A 12,909-nucleotide genomic window follows, 5' to 3' on the forward strand; every position below is an offset into this window, starting at 1 on the left:
GGGCTGCAGGGTCTGCCATGCGGAAGGAAAGCTGGCCATGTGGAGATCAGGGGCAGGGCGGCCGACACCCTTCCCCCCATGTGGCTGTGCTTTTTGGGCCACGGGGAGGCCCAGATTTGAAGGAGTTACATCACTCTGGCAGCATCCAAGGTCGGAGAAGAAAACTCAAGAGGGACCTTTCGTTCCCAGCCTCCTCTCCCCCTCTCCCCGGCTGCACCGCCCTCTAGAAACACCGCCCCCTGCATCTCCTGGGGGTGTATTTTTAAAAAGTCTTTCTGCCCGCAACCCACTTTTTCCTTCTTTGGAGAGAAGAACAGCGGGGAGGGGTGGGGAGGCAGTAAATCCGCTTCGCTCCAAACGGAGCCTTGGCATGAATTATTTACAGCTGCTAATGAGGGCTGCCTTGTTCTGTTCTGAAGACATGACAAGTTTCATTTCATTTCATTAACTTTTTTTTTTTAATGGTAGCCTCCCCCCCCTCTGGTTACCCCTCCACCCACCCGTCTATGCCAGCAGCAGCAGCTGCATCAAAAAGCTTTGTATAAAACGGCTACCTCCACCCCAGAGGAGACCTGCGTGGCAGCTGCAGATTCTCTTACGAGGATCCAACGTAAAGTGGATTGGGAAAGGGTTTTTTTTTCTCATTTTCTCCCGGCACTAGAACTTGTGGACATCCAGCGAGGCTGAACGCTGGAAGATTTGAGGCGGATAAAAGGAAGTCTTCCTTCGTGCAACGCATGGTAAAAACTGTGGAACTCACTCGTGCAGGAGGCAGTGGTGGCCACCAACCAGGATGCCTTTAAAAGAGGATTGGACACAAAAGCTGTGCTCTGCTGTCACAGTTGGAGGAAGCCACACTTTTGAATACCAGTTGCTGGAAACCACAGGAGGGTTCAAATCCTGCTTCCAGGTTTCCCATCTGGTTGGCCAGTGTGAGAACAAGATGCTGGACTAGATGGCCACTGGCCTGATCCAGCTTCTGGCAAGCCAGAGCAGCGCACGGAAACACCATTTACCTTCCCACCGGAGCGGTACCTATTTATCTACTTGCACTTTGACGTGCTTTCAAACTGCTAGGTTGGCAGGAGCAGGGACCGACGCGGGGATTCAAACCGCTGACCTTCCGAACAGCAAGTCCTAGGCTCTGTGGTTTAACCCACAGCGCCACCCGCGTCCCAGTAAGGCTTATCTTACTGAACAAATAAATCCAAAGCCTTCTGCTCTCACCCCTGAAAGAGGTTGCATATCAGAATTCCAAATAAGCCAACACTCCAGCACTGACGGTCAGTAAGGTTCTAGTTCTCATTAAGGCAGCTGGTCAACTTCAGTCTCAGCACCTGGTTCTCATGATGATAAGTCCTTGCATGATGGTTCCTTTGTGTCCCCCGCCCAAAAAAAACCCCAGAAAAATAGGCAGGAACTCTCCCCCTCCCTGCCCAACGTAATTTTTCTGCGAAGGGACTTTGAGGAGACAGAGGTATAGCCCCCACACAAGTTGACTGTCTCCAAGCAAACTATCATTCATTCATTTGGTCACTTATGCTGCCGTTACTTATCCCACCTTTCCTCCAAGGCGCTTAGGATGGAATACAGCTCTGCTCCATTTTTATCCTCAAAAACAACCCTGTAAGGTTGGGTAAAAGAGAGAGAGAGAGCACACCTGGCCCAAGGTCACTTTATGGCTGAGTGAGGAATGGAACCTAAATCTCTCTAGTTCTAACTCGATACGATCCAGTGTTCCATGACACAGACACCCTTAAGATGTTCACAGACTACAGGCCCCACCAGCCCCAGCCTCAGGGTGGCCAAGGATGATGGGAGTTGAGACCCTTAGAGTGTGTGTGTGTGTGTGTGTGTGTGTGTCAGAAACACACACACAAAATCTTCAGTCACAACTTCCTGCACTAGGCCCTCATGGCAGCTTTCCTGTTCACAAATTTGACTGATGCAATCTCAGGAAAGGTATAAAGGAGGAATAACTCTGATTCATCTCTGAATGGAAGCCCTTCTGAGTCCTGAAGGGTCTCTGGCAGAGAGAGGGGGGGGGCTTTTCCCCATCACCTCCTACTTGATGCTTTTATTATTCAAACAACAACAGCAACCCTGGAGATGCAGGAGATGTTTTTTAAAAAGCATTTCTTTTTTAAGAAAATGGATAAACCGTTTGATCTAAAAAGCTCTCCAAACTACGTGCAGATAAAATTATAGGTAAAAATATAGCTGAAACCCACAAACCAGTTAAAAATATATAAAGAATTACCATTGTTAAAACAAGCAAACAAAATCAATTTATATTTATAAAAATATAAGTAACAGAATCATGGGTCCAGATTAAACCTTGGAATCAGTGTTCAAAACTCCCGTTGTTCTAGGCACATTTTGTGACAGGGAATTTCATTAGAGTGAGCAGTTTCTGAGCTCTGGGCGCAGTACCGCCTAAGATTTCAGATTAAAACTGCAGAGTGGAAGGAAAGGAGGACCTTTTTCTGCCTCCCCCCTTCCAGCTACTCTCTGAAGAATGGAGAAGAGACTGCCTTCAGAATATTAGGGGGGTGGGCAGGGAAGGACTAGACCAAATGAAAAACGAACATAATATTTTAGCTGCCGTTCATTCGTTTTCAGCTTTGTATTCTTGTTATAAAAAAGGGTGCCTAGACATTCTATTGTTGTACCCATAACCTAGGTTTAAGGTGCCATTGAGCTCCTAGCTTTCATATCCCAGTTTCTAACACTGCTTGGGATATCATAAGGTGCCTTGAGAGCAGTACATGTGAAAAGGATCTAGGAGTCTTGGTTGACCACAAACTTGACATGAGCCAACAGTGTGACGCGGCAGCTAAAAAAGCCAATGCAATTCTGGGCTGCATCAACAGGAGTATAGCATCTAGATCAAGGGAAGTAATAGTGCCACTGTATTCTGTATTATGATAGCCATGTTCAAATATATACAGTGGTGCCTCGCAAGACGAAATTAATCTGTTCCGCGAGTCTCTTCGTCTTGCGAAGCACGGCTATTAGTGGCTTAGCGGCTTAGCGGCTATTAACGCCTTAGCGGCTATTAACGGCTTAGCGGCTTTAAGAAAAAGGAAACAAACTCGCAAGACGTTTCGTCTTGCAAAGCAAGCCCATAGGGAAATTCGTCTTGCGGAACGACTCAAAAAAACGGAAAACTCTTTCGTCTTGCGTGTTTTTCGTCTTGCGAGGCATTCGTCTTGCGAGGTACCACTGTAAAAGGATGTCACATAGAGGAGGGAGAAAGGTTGTTTTCTGCTGCTCCAGAGAAGCGGACACGGAGCAATGGATTCAAACTACAAGAAAGAAGATTCCACCTAAACATTAGGAAGAACTTCCTGACAGTAAGAGCTGTTTGACAGTGGAATTTGCTGCCAAGGAGTGTGGTGGAGTCTCCTACTTTGGAGGTCTTTAAGCAGAGGCTTGACAACCATATGTCAGGAGTGCTCTGATGGTGTTTCCTGCTTGGCAGGGGGTTGGACTCGATGGCCCTTGTGGTCTCTTCCAACTCTAGGATTCTATGATTCTTATACAAAGTCAGAACCTCTCATCCGCCCAGCTCAGTATTGCCAACTCTCATTGACAGTAGCTCTTCAGGGTTTCAGACAGGGGACGTTCCCAGCCCATACTTGGAGACACTGCCGGGAACTGAACCTGAGACCTTCTGAATGCAAAGCAGCTGCTCTACCACTGAGCTACAGCCCCACCAGGACTGTAAGTGCAAAGCTCTAGGATACCAATTTAAAAAGACATGGCTTCCTGTGAATATTTCCGGGAGCTGTGGTTTGTTAAGGGTGCTGAGAATTGGTACGAGACCTCTATTCCCCTCCCAAAGCTACAACCCTCAGCGTTCCCAGGGAAGTGGGATGGACGGTGAAGCCACGCTGGGATTTGTAGCTCTGTGAGCGGAAACAGGGGTCTCCTAACAGCTCTCGGCACCCTTCACAAAGTTTCCAGGATTTTGCAGGGGAAGCCATGACTGTTTAAAGAAGAATGACACTGCTTTAAAGGTATAGTGCAGAAGGGGTCTAAAGTAATAGGAATCTAAGAAGCTGCCTTATATTTAGTCAGACCCTTGGAGCTCATCTAAGGCTGTATAGTCTACACTGACATGCTGTGGCTCTCCAGGGTCTTGGGCAGGGGACATTCATTCACAGCCCACCCAGGAAATGCCAAGAACTGAACATGGAGCCTTCTGCATGCAAGGCAGCTTATCTGCCAGAGTTCTGACCCCTCCTTCCTTCCTCATTTCCCCAGTCCTCTGATTACTCTGCAATTGCCATAGGAGAGGGGAGCATTATCCACATGTCACAACATCAGCACCAGCTCTAAGACTCAGAAAGAGAACGTAGGGTTAGCTATATAAAACTGGGTGGGGTGAGAGGTTGCATCCCGAACAAGGGTCTCCTATGTCAAGATGGCTGCATTTTAAAGTGGCATTCAGAGGGCACCAATACCCCCCTCAAAAAACCCTCACAGCTATCCCTGCAGCCCATAAACAAGCAGATAGACCCCTGAATTCTGCTCAAGTCATGGGCAACAGTTGTGCCAAGGGCCAAATTCCTAGCTCCAGCAGGCAAAAGGCCTCCTTTAAGGACGGCTGCCCTTCTCCCCCCACAGCACACACACATCTCCACAGAGCAGGCCTTCCGCAGCTGCGTCCATCCCCCTGCCAGGCGATGCAGCAATCCCAGGGAAGGTCTGCCAAGGCAAATTGGGGGCCTTTAATCTTCTAAATGCACCCTCCTTCGGGATCCAGAGCCGGCCCTGCCAGCTGGGCATGGAGGGATCTAGAAAAGGCCACGACAACAGGAGGCAATGCAGTTTCCAGAAGGAACATAGTGGTGCTGGCCGCTGCAGTCTTGCTAGGAGCCTTGGGGGGGAGAGCCTGGATAGGGAGGATCTAAATTAAGTTGGGATGGGGACGACACAACTGGCTGTAGTCCTGATAGGCAGGGTCAAGCTGGGGCAGCAGAGCCTAGTTTGGGGGGTGGCAGCCCAAGGATGAGTGTAGCACACAGGGATCAGACGCTAGGATTCATTCACCTTTTTTTTAAACAACTGCAATGCTTCTACAAAAAGGGAATGGAGGGGAAGGGTGGCTCTCTCCCCCCCCCTTTATTAAAAAGCAAAGCACACAAAAAACAAACTGAACTGATCAGGAACCCAAGTCATGAAAGTCCTTCTTCACTCTCCCATTCATAACTCAGGAAAATTTACAGTATAAACACTGACGCCATCTGTCTATAAAGCTGACGCACAACCTCCCCTGCTCCCCCAACACACTCATACATAGACACACACTGCTTACTTCACATAGAGCCCAAAGGGAACTGAAAGGGCTGACAGCCCCCAATATTCCTGGCCAAAGGACTACTCCCCACCCCCACCCCAAATCATCCACCCCTAGATAATTATCTGGGAGATGACCTGAGCTTTTCCTGGGGGTATCCCTTGCAACCCGTCCACATCCAGTCAGACGCACATATAAATACCCTGCACCCCAATAGTCTGTTGTCCAGAGCACAAATTTTCATCTTCTATCCTTTCCAGAAAAATCCCAGTCATGGTTAGTTTATTCACAGACCCTCCCACCCCACTTTGAGTTCCAGATGAGATGGGCCTTCTGAAGAACATCTACAGCCCCTCATGACCCACACCCCCAATGCCCTGACTATCATGAAGCCCCCTGCCCCCACTATTTCAGCCCCTCTTAATCTCCTTGCATTCCAACTCAAACACAGGGACACCCCTCCAATACAGACTTTCCAGAACCCCAAGGTTCTGCTAAGACCCTCAAATGCTGCCCCACTCCTGACTTTTATCTCCCCCTGGGAATCCTTGTATCATTTATTAGTTGGGGGGGTTAAGGACAAGGCCATCTATGGGTCTGGGCCCAGAGCGAAGAGCCAGATGGGCTGAGAGGAAAAGGACATTCTGCCTTGTGTCTGTTCCCACCCACCCACGCAGACAGAAAACCATTTGTTTACCACCATTACCCCAAAGCCACCCCCATTCCACCCCATGGAGCTCAGACCTCCCAGAGAACCCAGGAGTCCGGGTTACCTCCCACTCACTCGCTGTCTTGCAACCCAATCAACCCCAGGAGAAAATAAAAAATTCACCTCCCCTTATTAGCCTTGGAGTCCTGGCTCCCTTCCCATAGGCACACCTCCCCCTCAGCCCCCCCAACCCAGGAGTCCTAGGTCCCACCATTGCCCCTTTTCACTGTCCTCTGAAGTCCCTATCATGTCACACCCCGTCTCTCTCCCTTGCGCCTAGAACTCTGTCTCCCCCCCCAAAAAAAGTACCCTGTTCCTTCCTCCAATCAATTTCTTACTTTCCCCCACCCCAAACTATCTGGCTTGTACACCCCCAAAAAAAATACAAGCTGCAGCCCTAGTGGCTTTGAACCATGCCCCACTTTTTAACCCCAAACTCCACAGTGACCCCTAACTCCACCCTTTCCCCTCCTCCAGCCCCCTCACTATTCCTCCCTGCTGCTGATAAGCCCCTCCCAAGCAAAACTGAGATTTCTCTCCCTCCCCATGTTCACCCATCCCACCCACTCCAATGCCATGACAGGGGTGCTCCCCCTCCAACCCGCTCCCCCCCCAAACCCCGTACCGTGAGCAGGTGCCTTTGCCTCTTCGCCTTCCGGACGTTGCTAATAAACCTTCGCCCCATTTTCTTGGCATACCACACGGACACAAACATGATGCCCCCTGGGGCGACGCTCCAGAGGGTGGCAGGAGGGTGGAGAAACAGGGAGAATGCCCCCTTCAAGTTCTTTGTATACCTCCCCCAATATTTTCCTTTTAAGACCACCTAAACTGGCAGAGCAAGACCAAAATATATTTTAGGGGAGGGGGAAGGAGTTTTAAATTCACCAGGCAAATATTAGGGGAAAGGGGGCATTGTTCCCCCCTGTGCCCCCTTTCTCTCGGCTCCCCTCTGCCAGGATGCAGACCCGTGTCTCTCTCTCTCTGGATGGGGTGGGGGGCACAATGTCCCCCTCTGGCAGAAGGAAGTGGAAGGAGCAAGCAGGCTGCTTAGGACCTTCCCGTCTTCACCACCATCATCATGCCACCCTCACGCTCTCTCTGCCTCCTTCGCTTGCTCCCCGTCAGGTGGACGGAAAAGATGCAGGGAGGGAAGCCAAACAATCTCCCTCTCTCTGTGTGCTCAATGGGCCAGAAAGAATTCAATGAGAAAGGGGGGGGTGGAGAAGAAGAAAAAAGAGGGAGGGGGAAGGAGGAGGGGGAGGGAAGGAAAAGAAAAACAGGTGGAATAGGAAATTTCCACCGAGGGAGGAATAGATCTGGAGGCCAGCGGATGGATGGAGGCCGGCAATCCCTCTCCGCTCACCTCTGGGGGGGGGGAACCACCGATGGGCAAGGGGCCCGATCCACCCCGGCGATAAAGCACTGTTTGCACCCCCTCTCTTCGGGGCTAAAGGCTGTTTGTGACTCCCAGCATCCCTGAACTTCTCTCTGCCCCCCCCCCGCTCCACACTCACACACTCACGCAGACTGCCTCCCCCCTCTCTCCTTCGCTCGCAGCGGATGGCGAGGCAGACGGCTGCCCAGATGGAGCCGGGTTCGGGTTCTACGTGCCTGATGGGGCCAAGGAGGCACGGCGGCGAAGAAAGGAGGTTTTTCCCTCTGGAAAGGATGGAGTCTTGCTATTCCTGCCTTGCGAGAAGGCAATGATCCCCCGCTCTCTGGTCCCGGGTGGTTGGGCTCAGGTTTGGCTTTGGGAGCGGGGGGAGGGAGGGAAAGCTAGCGGGGTTGAGGGGCTCCATCCCTCTTGAGCATCGTTCATCAGGCAGGCAGAAAACGGGAAAGGGGGAGGCACCTGGGCTTCCGGTTTGTGTGTGTGTGTGTGTGTGTGTGTGTGTGGAGGTGGGGGGGGCGCTGGGGAAGGACGCCAGGACGCCTGGGTTCTCAAGAGAGCAGAGGGCAGAGGGGAGCAGGGAGGAGTTAGGGGAGAGCTGGGAGCTTGGGCTCTTAGGGAAGTGGGGGAGGCATATTATTATTATTATTCTAGGAGCAAGGTCTCCTGGATTCTTTGGGAAGGGAGAGCAAAGAGGCGAAAGGGCGAGGAGCAGGGAAAATCCGGTAATCTGGAGGAAGAACGGGGCACAATGGGTTAACAAAAGAGATGTTCCAGAACCCCGGGCGCCTTGTTTCTCTGGGGCAGTATGCGGTTGGAGAGAGAGCATCCCCAGGTTTTCTGGATACAAAGTGGAGTTCTGCTTAGATTAGGACAAATGGGGAGGTGTGGGGGAGGGGAAGGGGCAGAACTCCTGAGTCCTGGAACAGAACGAGACCATGTCCTTGTGGAGCTGCAGGTGTCACGAGCAGCCACCAGGTGGCGCCCTTATCACGCTGAAAGGACGCACTTTGGGGTGCTAAGCGACAATGGGGCTTTTCCTGGAGGCAGGGAGAAAGGAAGAAGAATAAGGGGCAGAAGGTGAAGGAAGCGGGGAAAAGAAGAGGCCTCCTAGTTATTAGGGGAAAGGTTTTTGCATGGGCCAGACACCTGCTTAAAAAGTGCAGGGATGGCGGAAACCTCGCCGCAGTGAGCTTTGCACAGCCACGGCAGGCTCTCACTGAGCCCCAAGGATGCAGCTCTGCCGAAAAGACGTCGCTCAATATCCCTTGCTCAGGCCTGCAGCACAGCACCCCCTAGCGGCTCTTTCTCCCTCCTCCTCCTCACGCCCTCTATCAGCCCTTGGTCTGGCGCTCAGGTTAATTGGATTGGGAGGAGGCGGCTTCTGTCAGGACAGGCCTCTTAGGTCACCTCTCTGATGGGATTAGAAGCACCACAGCAGTCCCCTGCGGAAAGGTGAGGGCGGGTGATCCGATGAGCCCCATGAGATCTGCGCCCACCACACCACATGCCAGGCCCGGCTCTGTCCCGGGAGGAACTCTCCCCACTCCAAAGAGAAGATGCGTTAGCAACCTTAAAAAGTCACAGTCCTACAGTTTAGGATAGGGCAGGTGTTGAAATAAGGAGTGCAGTCAGCTCCAGCCAACAGCTGTGGACACTGTGACTCTGGTGGGGAACCCACACGTCCAAGACCCCATGTTCCTATATTCTCTATAGGCCTCTTGAAGGGTCAGACAAGGCAAGGGGGTTCTAAGGCTAAAAGCCAGCTGCAAGGACTAGATCGGGCCAGGGTTACAGTCCTGTGGGGTGGGGGAGGGAATGAAGAAGAAGAAGAAGAAGAAGAAGAAGAAGAAGAAGAAGTAGTTTTATTTATACCCCACCCTCCCAGTGGCGTAGCGTGGGTTGTCAGCACCCGGGGCAAGGCAAGTAATTTGCGCCCCCTAACCCGTGGATTTGCGCCCCCTAACCCGTGGATTTGCGCCCCCTAACCCTAACCCCCAGATGTTGCGCCCAGTGCGGCCGGTCCCCCCTGCACCCCCCCGCTACACCACTGCGCCCTCCCCAGCCGAAGCTGGGCTCAGGGCGGCTAAAAACAATCAAATAATGCAACATTCTTAAAAACATTTCATTATAAAAATTAATTAAAATCAAATTGATGGCAACCATTAAGCAAAAGTTCTGTGCAGATTGCCAAAGGAGGGAGTCAGGCTGCGCCCTGACCAAAGGCCTGGCGGAACAGCTCTGTCTTGCAGGCCCTGCGGAAAGATGTCAGGTCCCGCAGGGCCCTAGTCTCTTGTGGCAGAGCGTTCCACCAGATTGGAGCCACGGCCGAAAAAGCCCTGGCTCTAGTTGAAGAAGAAGAAGAAGAAGAAGTAGTAGTTTTATTTATACCCCGCCCTCCACAGCCAAGACCGGGCTCAGGGCGGCTAACACCAGGTATAAAAACAATTGATTAAAATACAACTTAAAAACAAGATTGAAATGCAACATTAAAATGCAGCCTCATTTTAGTAGAAACTCAAATCAAAAACTTTTTGGGGATGAAAACGTCAAATCTTCACCAAGGCTAACTATCCAGACTGGTCCTAGATAGTTAACATACACACACACCCTTTATGTTGTTTCCATGGTTTAAAATGAAAGAAACAAAGGAAGCTGATACTGAGTCAGACTACTGGAATCCATCTAGCTCAGAATTTCCCACTCTGACTGGCAGCAGCGGCTCTCCAGGGTTTCAGATAGGGAGTCTCTCCTAGCCCAACCTGGAGATGCTGCCGGGGATTGAAGCTGGGACCTGCATGTGAAGCAGTCACTGAGCTGAAGCCAAATCCCCTAAGAATAAAGCAAGATTCTAGCCCTCATTGTTCAGAATGAAGGGCTGGAATAGAGAAGAACATGGGAAGCCAGGTCTCTCTAGCTCAGTATTGTTTACACGGACTGGCAGCAGTGGCTCTCCAGAGATTCAGGCAGGGGGTCTCTCCCAACCCTACCTGGAGGCCCCATTGGGGATTGAACCCAGGACCTTCTGCACACAAGGAAGCTGCTCTGTCACGGATCTTACAGCCCTCCCCACACCACCGCAAGGCTACCATGAGGCCCGCTTATTGGGGTGGCGTATGGTGGGGGCAGGGAGCCCCATTGCAACAAGATGAAGTGTGGATGAAACCCCCCATCTCTTCTGACAAGTCATCCATGCTTGGCTCTCACACACACAGCTGTTAGGGGGTGGCTGAGCCCCATGGATTCTGCACCAGACCCAGATCTCCTTCACCTTCTTCTCCTTTATTAAACTTTTTTTTTTTAAAAGAACCTTTGCTTACAGGGGAGCTGAGCCCCCAACAAAAGGTGAGACTCCAGACCCTCAATTTGCAGAGAGGGGTCAATACACAGAGTCCTGGGACCAGAGAATCTTATTTCCTCTTATTTTCTTCAAATGTGCATACATATGCATACATACATATGAATTAGCAAATTCGAGTAATTTGTGCCATGGACCTGGGCTTAGAGTCTTTGAAAGACCTAGCAGCACTTCCTACTCTCACCCCGCCCCAAACCTCTTGGATTCTGGTATATCCTCTTCCAACCTCCTGCAAGAAATTCTGCCCCACACCCAAGTGCCTCGGTTCCCGTTGGCCTCTGCTAGGAGGCTTCCTCTCCCACCACCCCCTGCACCCAGAAGAGTTTGACTAAGAAAAGGATCTTGAATTCTCCATTGAAGGTTTATTGGTTGCCATTATCATTACTAGAATTAATTTATTAATTGTCTTCTAACCCACCGTCTCAAAGCGATTTACACATAAGATAATTAAAACCGTTCATAGTAAAGATTTATCCAGCTGTGAGAGACCGTTTTAGGGTTTTAAACCACAACTAAAGGCATTGTCGTGTCTGTAGGAAGTACAAAATTGGTATATTTTAGAGCGAGGGACAGATTCTCGAAAAGTTCTACTCTACCCCACTGCTCCCTGGGTCTGCTTGTGAGCAGTCACAAAATGGTGGTGCAAGGGGCAGAGTCAACCACAAAATGGCGACATCTGGAGAATCGGTACAATATAGGCTGGTAAACACTGATAGCATTTTCTGCGGCTGTCTAATCCCTCTGCGGAAATGGCTTAACTTTGGTGTAGCAGTTTCCTTGTGGCAGGGAGTTCCACAGTCCAGCTAAGTAGAGACTTTAGCTCTGGAGGCATCGGGAAACAGCTTCCACATTTTAGGCACAATTTCCTGATCCTGAGTCTTTCAGACTGGGCATGCCCTCCCATTTAATCTGCATCTCATTTGATCGCACCAAAGGCTGGGGAAGCTGTGGGCACATTACATTAAACACAATCCATATCTCTCCCGTACCTATCCTGCCATTTCTTAGGAAATACTGCATTTTGACACATTTCCCTCCAAACCATTTTCAATCTGAATTGAGAAAAAGACCTAGCTGAATTTTAAGAGAGTAACCAGTGCACAGTTGTAGAATGGAGGAATGGGACCCTGTGGCCTTCTAGACATTGCTGGTCTCCCACCTCCCAGCAACCCCAGAAGTCAGCATGGCCACGGGCCAGGGATGGTGGGAGCTAACCGTCCAACAACACGTGGGAAATCACAGGTTTGGCTTGAAAGGATCAGCATCTAATGGATCCTCTTTGGCTTTACACTTTCCCTCCCTGCCAGCTAACACCAGTGCTTATCAGCCATCGCTGCAGTTAACTTGCACCTTACTCCCATCCCGAAGTGCCTGTTTCTTTCATCGCTCATCCCTGCTCATTTTACTGTCATAAGAACATAACAGCATTAGAAGAGTCCTGCTTGTATTGGAAGATGCAAGATTTGCCCACTTTGGAAGAATGGCAGATGAAGCTGATTGACTGTATGGGACTGGCAGAAATGACTGGCAGAATCTGTGACCAGGGAGAAGAGTCGGCAGAAGAAGACTGGAAAAAATTTAAGGACTATTTACAAAAACACTGTAAAATTAAGGAATGTTGAATGATGTTGGAGTGAAATTAAGTGGTTTCTAGCTGTAATGGTAAAAGGAATATGATAAAATGGTTTTCTTTTTGTAAGCAAGAATTTAAAGTTATAATAATTTAAGATGTTGGAGGGAAAATAAGGTGTTTTCTTTTCTTTTTTAAGCTGTAATGCTTTGAGATAAGGATTTGCTGTATAAATAATTTGAACTGGATATACAAGAAGGGGAGGTGTGAGGAGGTCGGGGAAATAAGTTATGAGAAAATAAGTTGTGAAAGTTATGTGTTTTCAATATTCTTTATGTTTCCTTTTTTCTTTTTGTTCTAAAAAATTGGAAACTTTAATAATTTTTTTTTTAAAAAAAAAGAAGAGTCCTGCTTGATCAGGCCAATAGCCCGCCTAGTCCAGCATCCTTTTCTCACAGTGGCCGGCCTGTGAGAAACTTGCAAGCGGGATCCAAACCCAAGAGTCCTCTCCAGCTCCTGCAGGTTCCAGCGACTGGCATTCAGAAGCAGTTACCTCTTTGTCTCTTTGTTATTT

The 12,909-nt window shown here is 49.9% G+C and overlaps 1 protein-coding gene and 1 long non-coding RNA gene across 17 annotated transcripts in view; one reads left to right on the plus strand and one right to left on the minus strand.

The window, feature by feature from the left end:
* DLG4 (discs large MAGUK scaffold protein 4) overlaps positions 1-12,909 on the minus strand; it is a 147,319-nt gene that overhangs the window by 33,227 nt on the left and 101,183 nt on the right. The window contains exon 1 of one of the 16 annotated variants that reach the window (XM_082197571.1): positions 6,640-7,495. The exons of the other annotated variants lie outside the window; for them this stretch is intronic. Within the exon in view, the coding sequence (XP_082053697.1) occupies positions 6,640-6,729 (90 nt within the window). The 5' untranslated portion in view covers positions 6,730-7,495. Of the gene's footprint in view, positions 1-6,639; positions 7,496-12,909 lie in introns of those variants that run through there. 16 annotated transcript variants of the gene reach the window in all.
* The window catches only part of LOC309518154, a 214,594-nt gene that overhangs the window by 14,078 nt on the left and 187,607 nt on the right, over positions 1-12,909 (plus strand). The window lies entirely within an intron of this gene.

The sequence above is a fragment of the Podarcis vaucheri genome, assembly GCF_965113315.1.
Source record: "Podarcis vaucheri genome assembly, chromosome: 13".
Taxonomy (NCBI): domain Eukaryota; kingdom Metazoa; phylum Chordata; class Lepidosauria; order Squamata; family Lacertidae; genus Podarcis; species Podarcis vaucheri.